Below are 14,410 nucleotides of genomic sequence, written 5' to 3'. Positions count from 1 at the left end.
AGGCTGACCAGGAGTGCAAGTGCAACTGCCCTGTCTGCACCAGGCAGAAAAGTAACTTCCAGTAACATGGACACACTTGATCAGAAAAATATCAGAGGGGAACAGCAATCTGAACTCACAGTTTGTCAGGAAAGCTTTTGCTCAAACCTTAAGGCAGAGTGCCAGTGTTAAACTTTCCTTAATTATTTCCTCCTTCCTACCAATTCATCAAGCTCAAACTCATTTTCTGCAGAGATTTTCTCTTTTCGCTGCAACATGTTGAAACCCTAAAATAATACTTGCAACAAAACATGGAATTCCCATAATTGGGAATGTTAAACAGGCTTAGAGAGATCAATAACCCTTTGTGGCAATGCTGCACAAGTCAGTGGGCAGGTCTGCAGGTCTGCAGGCCCTTGGGTGTTGCTACCATAACCTGAAGCAGCAGCTTCACAGGTAACACTTGCAGAAATTGGACTCCTGAGGAGTTGGCAGCACCAGCAGTGGTGACAAGGAGCTTGCTGGCAGTGATTGAGGCTGACATGAAGGCAACCAAAGAAAGCTCCACTCTTGTTCACCCTCTGAACTCAAAGCCCAACAGTGTACACATAGGCATCGATGAGATTCCCTGCCCCATTGGAAGTTTATACTGATCTACCAAAAATGAATCCGTGGGCTTTACATAAGAAGTTTATATAACATAGAGGTTTACATAACATAATGCACCAAAGACTTCATCCTATGAATTTTACATAAGCTATGCCAAGTAGAAGGGATCAAACCATGCGATACATTTCAGAAGTTTGTATTACAAAGTAGTGATTTTAGCAAAATTATCTGGCCATAGAGCAGAATTCACTAAAGACTAAATAATATATAGTCCAATACTTGTGGCTGCTCAACACTGAACTGTTTACTGTAGTCTTAAAAACAAATCAGTAACCTTTGAGACACCCTAGAGTTCCCTCTGTTCTCCAGAGGTGATAAAATGAGTTTGCTTGTGAATATGTTAATCACACAGAGCCCTTGCAGCAAGAGCAAGCAGATGAGTGACTGGCAAGGCAAGGGGCACAGCATTAAAGCTGCTCTTTCTTGCAAAAGCTGTCTCCAAACCAGCTCTCCTGCTGCCTGTGTTGACTGTCCCTGCCTGGCAGCCCAGGCACACTCACAGCATGGCCCTGCACTGCTGGGCAGGGACTGCCAGGCACATCACTCCTGCAGCAGCAACGGTGACAGCTGGCAGAAAGGTGCCCTCACACCTCCCAAATGGCAATTTAAAAGGCTAAACATCAATGTCCTTCTTCCCTTATTCACAGGTTTGGGTCAGTGGCCAGGCTCAGACCCAGCTCTTCTGACCTATCCAATCTTCAGCCCCATTTTCCTCTCCCTGTTCTCAAACTGAGTTTTAGACCCATTCCAAGAGTACTCAGTTGGGTTTTTTACTCGAATTGTAGGTTGCTACCCACTGAGCCCCATGAAACTGAGAGAAAAACAACATTAGGATTTAACATTTATCTTTATTTTCTCTCTTATTCTCATTAAACCTCCGTTGGCACCCAGAGACCCACCCGCAATTGAAGACCACTTTCAAACAGACCTTAGAAAGCCCAGAGCTAATTCACTCCTGTTAGAAGTTGGGATTCCTGGCACAGGGACAGATGATGAAATGCTTTTAAACTTGGAGGAAACCCAGTAAAGGTGCCAAAGCTAAAGCAGAATAGGTTGTGGGTTGTTTTTACCAATGCTATTGCTTCTGGGGTGGGTGTGTTTGGGACTGGCTCCTGCTTCAAGGGCTGCTCTCTAATGGAAAGGCATTTTGCATGTTTGCTGTGGCACTTGCAGTACTTCCCTTACAGAGGATTTCCCCTGTGTGAGGCCACTTTTCACCCTGAAGAGTTCTCCAGCCCCACCATGGCCTGCAGAGCTTGGGTGACTGAGTGAAGCATGTTTAGCATTGCCCCCATCAAGACTGGCCACAGGAATACTCAGCTCCTGCAGAGACCAAAGGCTTGATGAGAAGTTTCTTCATTGTCCTTTAGCCAGTACAATCAAGGGAAAGAAAGACTTCAGCTCAGGGACTTCATCCCCCTGTTGGCCATGGAGAGAGCATTAGAAGATGGGAAGAGTCAATGCCCAGGGAGAGCTGCCTGTGTGCTTGTGTCTGGGGGATGTGGAACATCCTGTTTGAAGCTGAGTCTGAGGAAGAGTCACTTTCCTCACCCAACACTTAAACACTGCTGCTCTGCCCCCATCTGCCTTTCAAAGGCCCTGAGCTTGTGGCATGTCATCCCTTTGGGTGCCCTGGAAGGCACTGCTCAGCCCTGGGGAGTGGGGAGTTGGGGTTTGCTGGAGTGACCAAGGTCCTGCCAGGAGACCTGAGGAACTGCTCTGGGTACTACCATCACTACTGGGCTGGTCTATGCCGAGGAGAGGCCTGGTGGCAGGGTGGGTTTAGGAGCTAGAACCCATGTCTCTTGAAGTACTGGGCTCGCCCGATGACGCTGTTGACGTAGTTGCTGTATGTGCTGCATGGATCTTCCTCGTAGACACGGACGTTGCCCATTTTTGCATGGTAGGTGCAGATTCCCCCTGGAAAGAGTTCAGAAGGAGTTGTTATAGGCTTATAAGTAGAGATTTAAAAGCAGAAGTTTCTAGCCAAAAGGGCCATGCATCTCACCAAACATACACTAGTGCTTGGCACGGTGCTAATTGTGCATTATTGGTAAAGTGACTGATTTTGTAAAATCTTTGTTGTTATCTTGTAGGAATCCATGACTCGCTCAAAATGCTGGAGGGAATGGCATGATGGTCCCAGAAAAGGATGTAATCTAAAAAGGCAGTGTCAGAGTAAGGATGGGAGAGTAAGGAATACAGAGCAAGGATGGGAGAGTAAGGAATAGCATAGGGTGAACAAACCAGCATGTGCATGACATGAACTACAAGGAAACCTGGATCCTAAGCTTCAGGGGCACAACATCTTGCCACAAGAAGCCTATTGTTGCAGTGCCTCAATTTCAGCATTCCTTGGTGGCTTTTGGTTGGTTTCTACCTCATTTATCCACTTGACAGCTGTTTCACATTGCTGCTCTGCTGGTTTGGGATTGCCTCTTTTAAATCAGAAAACTCTGTGTTTCGCTGTTTTTTTTAGGTAATAGATGCTGTAAAATCTGGAAGACTGATGCTCTTTCTCCTTAAAAGTGACACCAGCACTGCCATCAGTCAGTGCATCCCTTTGTAGCACGTAGCCCATTCCATACCTCTCAGCTGCCGGTCCCAGGTCCAGGTAGGATGTCTTGCCCTTACTTCATTAATTGAAAGCACCAGGATACTTGAGCACTGATTTATGTGTTCTTCACTATCCCACAGTCCATAAGGCTGCAATTGCTGCCTGCTGATCTAGAAAAGACAAGCAAGAAAATGTGTTTCCCTCTGAACACAACCACCTCTGTATCTTCCCCCTCTTCTTTGTGCTCCCAGCCTGCAACTCATTATCTCACCCAGCACAATGCTTAAGCACAACTTTTGACATCCACAAACAGTTTCAAACACAGAACAGCCATTTGCTAAGGTGAAGGCTGCAATTGCTGCCTGCTGATCTAGAAAAGACAAGCAAGAAAATGTGTTTCCCTCTGAACACAACCACCTCTGTATCTTCCCCCTCTTCTTTGTGCTCCCAGCCTGCAACTCATTATCTCACCCAGCACAATGCTTAAGCACAACTTTTGACATCCACAAACAGTTTCAAACACAGAACAGCCATTTGCTAAGGTGAGGCCCTGGGATACACATTCCTGTTTTCGTACTGAGGTCTCAATGTACCTGCATCAAGCCATACTTGTGCCGTCCCTGGTCCCAACCGTTGTCCAGCAGGAGCCCAACACGGCTCTCCTGGGAGATGAGGGCACCAATGAGTGCTGGGTCCAAGCACAGGTTTCTGGCTACTCTCTTGATGGGGATCTCATATCTCCTCAGGCGTACCAGGTCAGCCTCAGCAGTTCTCCGGACCAAGGCATATCCTCCTGCAGTGGAGGAAAAAACAAACTTACACCCCTGTTCAAACCCCTTGCTTTCCCCTTCAGCTGGAGCATCAAAGATGTTACTCAAGTTTTGGAGACATTCCATCTACACTGAGTTTTGCAGCCAGACCTGTTAGCCCTAACTACGACCAGGGAGCTACTGTGCCAGTACCCAGGGATGGCCAGGGGAAAAGAGGTTTCTTAAGAGGTTGGACCACACTTTCGTGGTCCTCTTCTGCTGCTGCACCACTGGAAATGCAGCTCTTCAGTCAGAAAAGTGTTGTTCCAAAAAGGATTTGGAAAATGGAGAAAGAAGTTACTACTGACTGGTCAAACTGCAGTAACAGCTATGCTGCTACTATGGAAAGCTGGGGAGTTTAAAGCAATTTTGGAAGAGTTTGGAAACAAGCAAGAGGGTTCAGATCCATGCTTGGACACCAGCAGCCAGGTGTCTGCCCTGGAAGAGCCTTCATACGAGGTACATGGCAAAGTCCCTGGAGATATGAACCTGACACAGTCAGCTGTGCAGTGACATGGGGCAATAACACAAGGCAAGGAAGAGGAGGAACCGAAAAGGAGTCACCCAGAGGAAGGATGGCTACACACGTGGGACCTTTCCCCTGTAAATTCTGTCTCTGGCAGGTCACCACTGGCCATCTCAGCTCTCAGGACCTGGCTCTGTGCACCCTGCCCTTCAAGCAGACAGGCCCTGGGGCTTTGTGAGGATGCTGCTGCTAAATTCCTGGCTGATGAAGAAGCTGTTTTAATTGAAAATGGGTGGTACCATTTCCCTTTGCCTTGAGGCTGAAGATCCTGACTATGGGACCTGAAGTTTGTCCTTTCACTTCCCACCAGGTCTGGAGGCTTCAGAGCACCTCTCATTTTGGGAGAGCAAGTGTTGCTTTCTCCCTTTGGGCTAATTGAATAGCTGCACCACATTTCATTTGGCAGTAACAGAAGGTAAAGCATCTCTCTGTCAGGTACAAATAGGTGGACAAATCAAGCAATGAATGACACCTACCACAGTCAGAGGATCTTACAGGTGTGCAGGAGATCCTGGGGGCTTGAAGAGCACTTATATCACCATAGCAACTGTAACTCACGGCTGGAGCTGAAATATTAAGCAGAGGTGTTTGAACATAAATGATCTCAGTCAGGCACGGGAGAGTCATCCAGACCTTCAGTCCACATCCCCTCGTTTTGTCCATGCTTGTACACTTGACATTGCTCTCCATCATTAGCATTATCAAAGAAATGTAGAGAACAGAAACTGGTCCTTTTCTAACTGAATGATTCAAAGCAAATAAATCTAATGACAATTTAGATGAATATGCACACGTCCTGTTAGATCTAAAGGCTGGTCTGGGAGAGAAGAACAGTCTCTGAATTTATTTCAGAGGGCTCTTCCCATTCTATGCCCCCCAAAGTGCAGGACCCCTCATATGATGGGTGGTGGTTCCTGATCTCCCTGGCTGGGAGTGTCTCCTCTGTCCCTCCATAACTTGGTGAGGAATTCATTCAGGAGAATGTTGTCCTCAGCCTGGGAAAATGACCCTGTTTCCTCAGGAACTGAGGAACTAATACCCTCCATCAAATAGCTTCCCACACTTATTAGACCATTTCTGAGCAGGCAGAGAGATCAGATAAGGTTAGCTGGGAAGATCAAGAGTCTGTGATTCCCTTCTGGTGTCTGTCCCCTACTCCTGGTTTAAAGGACATGTGTGGATGTCAAACAGCCTTGTATGGCAGATAAGGACCTTCAGCCACACAGGGTTTTACAGCCCCATGCAGAAAGGGACCCTCAGGCTGACACAACATCTCCTCTCCTTGGTCCTCCTGCAAACAATTCCCTTTGACCACCCCCCAAACCCAGCTCACCAACAAGGGCTGAAAGACCCAGCAATAGCAGTGCAGGGATCATGGTGATGGCTCTCCTCAGCTCTCACAGGACACCTGGAAACAGAGTGGTTTGCAAAACGTGAGGAAATCCATGCTGATTTTCAACAGCACTGTAGCAACGTTGGCTTGCCAAAAGCTCCCACCCTGGGGCACCAGGCTGGGGTGGCATTAGCTGAAGAGAGTTTAGGGAGCAGCACATTCTGCCCTTGGAGAGCTTGGAGAAGAGAGTTTAGGGAGCAGCACATTCTCCCCTTGGAGTGCTTGGGATCATGGAGCTCCCTGCTGGGAGCCTGGGCCAGCAAGGATCTTTTTAGCTCCTGCCACTTCTCATTGCTTGCTCACATGCTCCCCCCAAATGCCCATAGCTTGTCTTTACAGTGAGAAGGTACACTGCCTTTGCTGGAATTTTACAGGTGTTTGAAGTCTGATGTGCTCCACAGTGTACACATCCCTTGTCTCTCTGTTCTAAAAGGAGTTTTGCTTGACTTTTGGAAAAACTTTTCAAAAATCAAGCAGTATGACCCTCCAGTCTCTACTGAGAGCATGCAAGGCAACTCCAAGATTTACTTGGTGAAATAACACCTCTCTGTGCCATAATGGCAGATGATCACTTTACTAAGAAATGCATCTACTGTGCTTATTAACCAAATTTCAAAATGCCATCAGATAAAAGTTATCAAGCACAAAAACCATGGACTGAACTCAGTAAAACTGAGATTTTATGGCTTACAAATATTTGGGTTTTTTCCTCAAGAGGGTTTCAAATACAAAATACACCATGAGTCTTGTAGGCAATCATCACTAATGCTGTTAACACCTGAAAATACATTATGGATTTTAATAACACGTGGCTTTTTTTCTAGCTCTTTCTCTTGCATTTCTACTGCAAACCAGGCTGCATGGGTGCAGAAACACAAACAGCCTACTGGAGTTATTGGAAAGACTCCCTTGTCCTGAGTGAGCTTATTTGGGCTAGCAAATACCCATGGCTGGAGCTGAGTAACACCCAGTCACTCACTTTGAGCTCCAACACTGAGTATTCACCAGCCCAGACCAACACAGCTTGACCCAACACCTTATGGCAAATCCATATGGGTCCCCACCAAAAGCTCCAGCCTGTAGCTCTTTCCACATGCAGGACATTGCCAAATTATCAGCCTTTTTTTTTTTCCCTCCCATCAGGAAAACCTCACAGGCCTTAGGTAGAAACAGCACAGCAATGACAATATTGACAAAATGCTAAACCAAACCCAAAATCAAGGCTCCTGGCTCTCTGAGTGAATTCAGACTCACCTGTCTGCAGTTGGCCTTCCTCTGAGGCAGAGCACTTGATGACTTTTATATATATATGGAGGAAAAGGTATCCACCCTATGGGCTTTGGAATGTTAATTCCTACCTACTGTGATGACTGTTTTAAAGTACAATAAGTGATATATATTAAGGGCTTAGAACTCTTACGATTTCTTTCATCCAAAGATTTGCACAAGTGGTGGTTAGTCAGACTGAGGACAACTCTGTGAAAGGAAATAAATACTGGGTTTTTCCTCCATCAATAAGAACATTGATGCACAATAAATGACTTGCAGAAAGGATTGCAGTGAATCAGTGGCAGAGGCCAGGCAAAAGTCAGATCCATGCCTTGTTCTGCAGCTGAGTTGAGTCTGGACCAATTTCTGGAAGGATTTTTTTTTTGTCTCATTTCCTCAGTGATTTCAGATTGGCAAGCTTTTAATTAGGTCTCATACTTTCATATGAATTTTGAGAAGGATAATTAAAGAAAAGCATCTCACTGCTTCATTGCTTACAGCAATTCAGGAGAGGGATGTGAATTCTTTGAGAGGAGTGTTTGACTTTCAGACTTGGGGAGGTAAATGCTGCAGCTGAAATTAGGAGGAAGGAAATTTGTCTCTCAGCAGCTGAAACTAGTGGGGACACACAGAGGGTCTCTGTTTTGTGGCCAAGAGATTTTTCACCTATCTGAAACGTCTGAGTCACTTGGAGAAGGAAAGATGGTCTGGGAGGCTCTTCAATCCTGTCCCTTTGCCATATTTTTCTCTTCTCAAGACACTGCCCAGCATGTATGGAGGCTAGGAAAGCAACATTTTCTTCCAGTAGCTTTCTCTTCATTTTTTAATACATCACAAACCCATCTATTGCCATTGCTTTCTTTTAGGCTTGAGATGTGGTGGGTAGGAAACACTGTTTTGGCCAGATCCTAATTACTGGGTTCAAACCCAGGCAATGGTTATGAGTCTGTAAAGCACAGGAGATGACCAAGTGGGGCCTTATAAATCAATAAACACAAATATCACAGACTTGAATCCTAAGATAGTAAGAAGGAGGGAACCTTCACCAGAGAACCTAGCCCTGTTGTTATGGGAAGGGTTGGGATCTGAAGTAAGGTGAATCTTAATGTAGAACTCATAATGTCTGTCACTAGTATGGCACAATTTGTCATTTTTATGATAGATTTCATGTGGAAAATTACAATACATATTCTCCATGTGTGGAATTTTGGTCAGCACAGTGTGTGACTGGGAGAGAGGAGATGGGAAGTCAAGGAAAGAGGAGGAGTTCACTCAGCAAATAGTATCTGCAACTTTTTAAATTTAAGAAGCAGGAAAACTTCCTGGTATTCACAGGAGCATCCTGGCAATAGGCTGCAGTCAGTGACCACAGATGTGGTTTCTCCATGGTCTGTGACCAGCACTGGTAGTTATATCGAGCTAAAGGAAGAACAGAGTGGATTAAAAAATGTTACCTGACAAAACAGCATTTTGCACTAGAATGACAGAATAGAATCACAGAATCATCAGGGTTGGAGAGACCTCTAAGATCATCCAGTCCAACCATTAACCTGTCACTGCTGGAACCCCTACCCCTAAACCAGATCCTCCAGTGTCAGATCCAGACACCTCTGAAACACTTCCAGGGATGGTGACTCCACCACCTCCCTGGGCAATATTCCAGTGCCTGAACACCCTCACAGGGAAAACATCTCTCCTAACATCTAATCTGACTCTGCCCTGGCTCAGCTCAAGGCCATTCCCTCTATCCTCTCCCTGCAGCCCTGGCAGGACACACATCCCCCACCTCTCTCCAACCCTGGCAGGGAGTTGCAGAGAGCCAGGAGGTCACCCCTGAGCCTCTTCTCAAGGCTAAAGAAAAAAACCTTCTTTTAGTTAAACTAGAAGGGAGCACACATGAGATCTAAAGCACACCAAGGTTCAATGTCAACAGTTCTTCCCAACTTTCACTTTAATTTTTCTTCCCTCATGCCAAGTGAAATTTTTCATTCCACCTAATGGAGATGCACTGAAAATGGAGCATCACTTCGAAAAGCATTACGTGGTGCACATGTTGTTCTCCTGCAGGTTGCAGGTTATAGCATCACATACCACTGGGTGGTGAGAAGACTATCTAAAATGACCTGGAACAATACCCACATTAATTATTGTCTGTTGTGAGTTTCAGCTGGTTTCATAACATAGACAGGCAGATGCATTTCTCAGGTTGTTCCTTTTGTCTGGGATGTAATTATAGGTAACACCAGGTATTCACAGACTTTTTAACTGCTTTATAGGGAAGCTGTGCCCATCACTGCTGACGCATGTTGGATGCCTACCACTAACAGACCAGTTAAAGATGTACCTGTAGCATCATCCCAGACAAACCCTCTGCAGATTAATAATTAAACTTCCACAGATTTTCTTTTCTACATCTAGTATACCTGGAAGTAATCATAGAACCATTTAGGCTGGAAAAGACCTCTAAGATCACTGAGTCCAACCATGGGGTCCAGAGCAGAGCAACGAGGCTGGTGAAGGGACTGGAGCACAAGTGGCATGAGGAGAGGCTGAGGGAGCTGGGGGTGTTCAGCCTGGAGAAGAGGAGGCTCAGGGGAGACCTTCTCACCCTCTGCAACTCCCTGACAGGAGGTTGGAGTCAGGTGGGGGTTGGTCTCTTCTCCCAGGCAACCAGCAGCAGGGCAAGAGGGCACAGACTCAAGCTCTGCCAGGGGAGGGTTAGGTTGGCTATTAGGAAGAGATTTTTTGCAGAGAGAGTGCTCAGGCATTGGAATGTGCTGCCCAGGGAGGTGGTGGATTCCCCATCCCTGGAGGTTTTCAAGCTGAGACTGATGTGGCACTTAGTGCCATGGGCTAGTGACCATGGTAGGGTTGGACTCGATGATCTTGGAGGTCTCTTCCAATCCTGTTGATTCTATGATTCTGTGATTAACCCAGTGCTACCAATTCTCATACTAAACCATGTCCCGAAGTGCCACATCTACGTGTTTTTTAAATAGCAAAGTTCTTCAAACTTCCAAGACCTGGAGCTCTCAGTTCTCACTGTACTCACAAATGAACAGGTGCTAGGGGCCCAAAGGTGTTCCTTTATCTTGCCTTTCTGAAGAATGTGTATGAGCATTGAAATAACATTCCACTCTGTGCAAAGCATCTCTCCAGCCATCATGTGAAGTAACTAAGGCCAGAAGGGTTTGTGAGAGAAGAAAAAAGTATTTTCCTTCTGTTCTCTAAAAAGAGATTTTTGAATTTTACTGTAGGAAAGGTGTTCTACCAAAGATGTCACTGGGCTGGATCTTATGAGACCTCAGTTCACATCCCAGCTTAAAAACAAATCTATCACCTAATATAAGTCAGTTGTAGGTTGTGCCAGGATAGGATTCTGCACGTGGTCAGGGTAACCCCAAACACTGGGGAGTGAATGGATTGAGAGCAGCCCTGAGGAGAAGGACGTGGGGGTGTTGGTTGATGAGAAGTTCAGCATGACCCAGCAAGTACAGTCATGAGATCCCACCTGGAGTACTGCACCCAGCTCTGGGGCCCCAGCATAAGAAGGACATGGACTTGCTGGAGTCCAGAGGAGAGCCACTAGGTTGATCAGAGGGCTGGAGCACCTCTCCTATGAAGACAGGTTGAGAGAGCTGGTGCTGTTCAGCCTGCAGAAAAGAAAGCTCTGGGGAGACCCTTATAGCATCTTCCAGTACCTAAAGGGAGTTTACCTAAAGAGAGCTGGAGAGTAACTTTTTCCGAGGACTTGTAGTGATAGGACAAGGGGGAATGGCTTTATATGAAAAAAGTTGGTTTGGATTTGATAACAGGAAGAAATTCTTTGCTGTAAAGGTGGTGAGGCACTGGAACAGGTCACCCAGAGTAGCTGTGGATATGTCACCCCTGGAAGTGTTCAAGGCCAGGCTGGATGGGGCTTGGGAGAGTCTGGACTAGTGGAAAGTGTCCCTGCCCAAGGTAGAGGGTTGGAACTATGTGATGTTTAAGGTCCCTTCCAACCCAAACCATTCTATGATTTTATAGTAACATTTCTCTGTGCCCAAAATAAATGATACAAAGCATTGAGGGCTGTCAACATTTCAGAATCCAAACAGGAAACAATTTCAGAGTTTTGTTCTAGGGCAGCACACTAACAAAAGAAATAATTAGCAAGGAGGAAGTAGATCAGGAAAGTAATTAGTGTTGTTTTGTCTCTTACAATCACCTGATTTTCATACAATGTCACGCTGGGAAAATCCAATGGTTACTGGAGGTTGCATGGTTTGTGATGCAGGTGAATTAATTTTTACACCTTTTTTACAAGAGTCACATGTTGAAATCAAACCACCAGGCAGGTGACTCTTGAGCAGGCTGTGTTCAAAAAGAGAAGTTAGAGTAACACAGATTCAACACTGAGCTCACACAGCTACGTGGCTGCTGCATCGGTGGTGGTTTGTTTTAGGCAGATCAAGCCATGGCTGTAAGACTAACCCAAAAGAATGCAGCCTTAGAATATGCACTTCATGAGATCTCTAAAAGTAAGTTTTCTTCACTCCTGCCTTGCCATCAACAAGTATCAAATACCTCTCAGTGTACATACACTTCCAATGAATTCTCATAATTTGAACAAGATTTTTGGGGTGATGCTCTGGGGTCTTAGGTACTACTTTAGCCAGTTTGATGTGTTAGCTTAAATTGATGAAGAAGGCATGAGTTCCATTTTGTAGCATATGGTGCTCTGCAGGGGGACAGGGAACAAGGAGGATCTGGGAGACCACAATGTCCTGATCACTACAATCATGTTAGGCTTAACACTGAAGGCTCCAAAGCATGAGCCAAGGAACAAAAGATCAGAGTAGACCTTTTTTTAGTCAAATAGCCAAGGAACAAAAGATCAGAGTAGACATTTTTTTAGTGAAACGTGGTGGAACCTGTCTCCTTTTATCCTTTAAAGGTGGCTCAGAGGCAACATGCCCCTCAGAACAGTTCTAAAATATCCCACTGTAACACCAAGTACTCTCCACTTCTGATTCCTAGAGAGGCTTTTCTCCAGTTCCAGAGCATAACTCTCGGTCTCAAACTGTCAGACATAGCTGTTCCAAAGGGACAGATCCACCCACTACTGACAGAACTTTCCTTTTAAAAAGGTGGAATACATAGCTATTGTATATGCAGTGAGTACAAAAGCCACATTATTTCTGCATCAGCCTGTGCCTGTTTGTGTGTGCATGGGAGAGGTGAAACAACAGCATCCCTCACACCGGGTGGAGGACACTGCCTTTGCTCTTGTGTGGAGGACAAAGGAGTTTCTTTTTAGAAACTGTAGTGTTCAAAACCCAGACTTTCTATAGAAATTTCTGTAGCAAAATCTTTATTTTAGAATTTCGAGATGGGAAATGGCACAATGGGAATCACTTGGAACAGAGGACTCAAAGGCATGGATTGATCTTTTGAGTTGGCCTCCCTCAGTGACCACGGTGATGCTCGCAGGCAATCCAGCCAACAGGGTCTGAGAGCAGCTGCTCACTTACTGCCCTCTCCAGAGTTTGTCTCATCCCATCTCTTTCTGGCTCCAGCCTTCTTCATGCTTCCCAGATCCCAAAGCTCAACTCAGCACTTCACTTCTGGGTAGATTTCTTGAGTAAACCATCAAAAGCAAAACACAGGATCAATCAGTGATCAAGGAGCATCCACTCAAGTCCAACTAATCCATCATTAAGAGCTGAACAACCCATATCCTGTTTGGTTATTATTGCCTTCGTGGATTTCTTTAATGATGACTTCATGCAAGCATCAGGCACAGACTTAAGCACCAATCATTACTGAAGTTACTTGCTGAGTTCAGGCATAAGCCCCATCACTTCCAAAGCTGTGTGACCATTTCTCATCTCTTCGTTGTCTAACACCCTTTCACAGCCAACACATGCCAGACCAAGTACCATTTTGTGATTAGCCTAGGCTCAGCAGCCTAAACCAGTCCTGTCCTTACATATCCAATCTATCTGCTGCAAGGAATTACTCCCATGCAACCTGTGTCCTTTCTAGCTCTTGCACACCATCATCACCTCATCTATCAGCCACCTGGCCCCTAGATCACTGCTGACCAAGGTAATCTTTCTGCTTTTCAAGTCTGTACAGCTGACATTTGTTTGAGCTGCTGTTCTCTGTATTGTGACACTTCTAGCTTGCCGTCCCAGGTCATATTATCATGGAAAACTCATCTGCACTGCAAAGTCATTGAGCTCTACCATAAGAGAATAATTTGTTCCTCGTTATTCAAACTAGATGAATTTCCCAAGTCCTGAAGAACTTTTAGATACCAGCAAAAATAGAATCCTTGGATTTGGATTGCACTACATTGATCAAGAATGGAATTGTTACCAAGAGGACTGGTCAGTAACCATTTTAGTCTTCATTCAAGATGCAGAAAACAGACATGAAAGTTAAGACTTGAAGGAGCAGATCTTAGGAAATGACTACTTTGAAATAAATTGAAACTTATGGGTGCAAACAGTCTCACTTTCCCTTTTTATCCATGGCAGGGGTGTCCCTGTCCATGGCAGAGGGCTTGGAAGACCTTCAAGGTCTCTTCCAACCCAAACCATTCTAAGATTCTACTCAAACCACAGATTCCTGTGAACTCCTTTTATCAGCACTGGAGTATGTGTGGACATGTTACAAACCAGATGAAGGAAGAGGTCCCAGGAAGGATGAAGAAAGATTAACCTAGAAAAAAAAATCACCAGCTTAAAGTGCCATGAGGCTATTCACGTGCAGAACTGAGTAACCTCCAACAACGCACCATGCTGGAATCCTGACAAACCCACGTGTTTCCACACAGCACCCAACTGCCTCAGACATGATTTTATATTTCCACAGCCTATTCAACATAATTAGGACTCAGAGATGAGTCCTGCTGAGGCACTTGTAAAAATACTGTCGGAACATTGGTTTCCTGAATTCAATTTTGTGCCAATGGCTGAAGGAGAAAAAAGAAGAGCACTTTCTAATGCGTTTCTGCCTCAAAAATGAGACCAGTGTGAAGCAAGTCTACTTTATGCTTCCACCAGGTGAACAGGCACTTGTGTACATATTAGGCTGATTGACTTCTCAAAGTGATCTCATAATCACAGAATTTTAGGGGTTGGAATGGACCTTTTAGATCATCTAGTCCCAACACCCCCTGCCCTGGGCAGGGACACCTCCCAGCAGAGCAGGTTGCTCAA

The 14,410-nt window shown here is 45.4% G+C and overlaps 1 protein-coding gene across 1 annotated transcript; it reads right to left on the bottom strand.

Annotated features, from left to right (window-relative positions):
- Positions 1-2,437: 2,437 nt before the first annotated feature.
- Positions 2,438-5,916, bottom strand: LOC103801080 (lysozyme g-like). Its single transcript, XM_009073481.1, has 5 exons — positions 5,874-5,916; positions 5,017-5,106; positions 3,799-3,995; positions 3,237-3,375; positions 2,438-2,568 (listed from the first exon to the last, which is right to left on the bottom strand). The coding sequence occupies exons 1-5, from the start codon at positions 5,914-5,916 to the stop codon at positions 2,438-2,440; spliced, it is 600 nt and encodes a 199-aa protein (XP_009071729.1).
- Between the last annotated feature and the right edge of the window lie 8,494 nt (positions 5,917-14,410).

The sequence above is a fragment of the Acanthisitta chloris genome, unplaced genomic scaffold (assembly GCF_000695815.1).
Source record: "Acanthisitta chloris isolate BGI_N310 unplaced genomic scaffold, ASM69581v1 scaffold8764, whole genome shotgun sequence".
Classification (NCBI taxonomy): domain Eukaryota; kingdom Metazoa; phylum Chordata; class Aves; order Passeriformes; family Acanthisittidae; genus Acanthisitta; species Acanthisitta chloris.
This window is presented reverse-complemented; position numbering and strand designations above follow the sequence as displayed.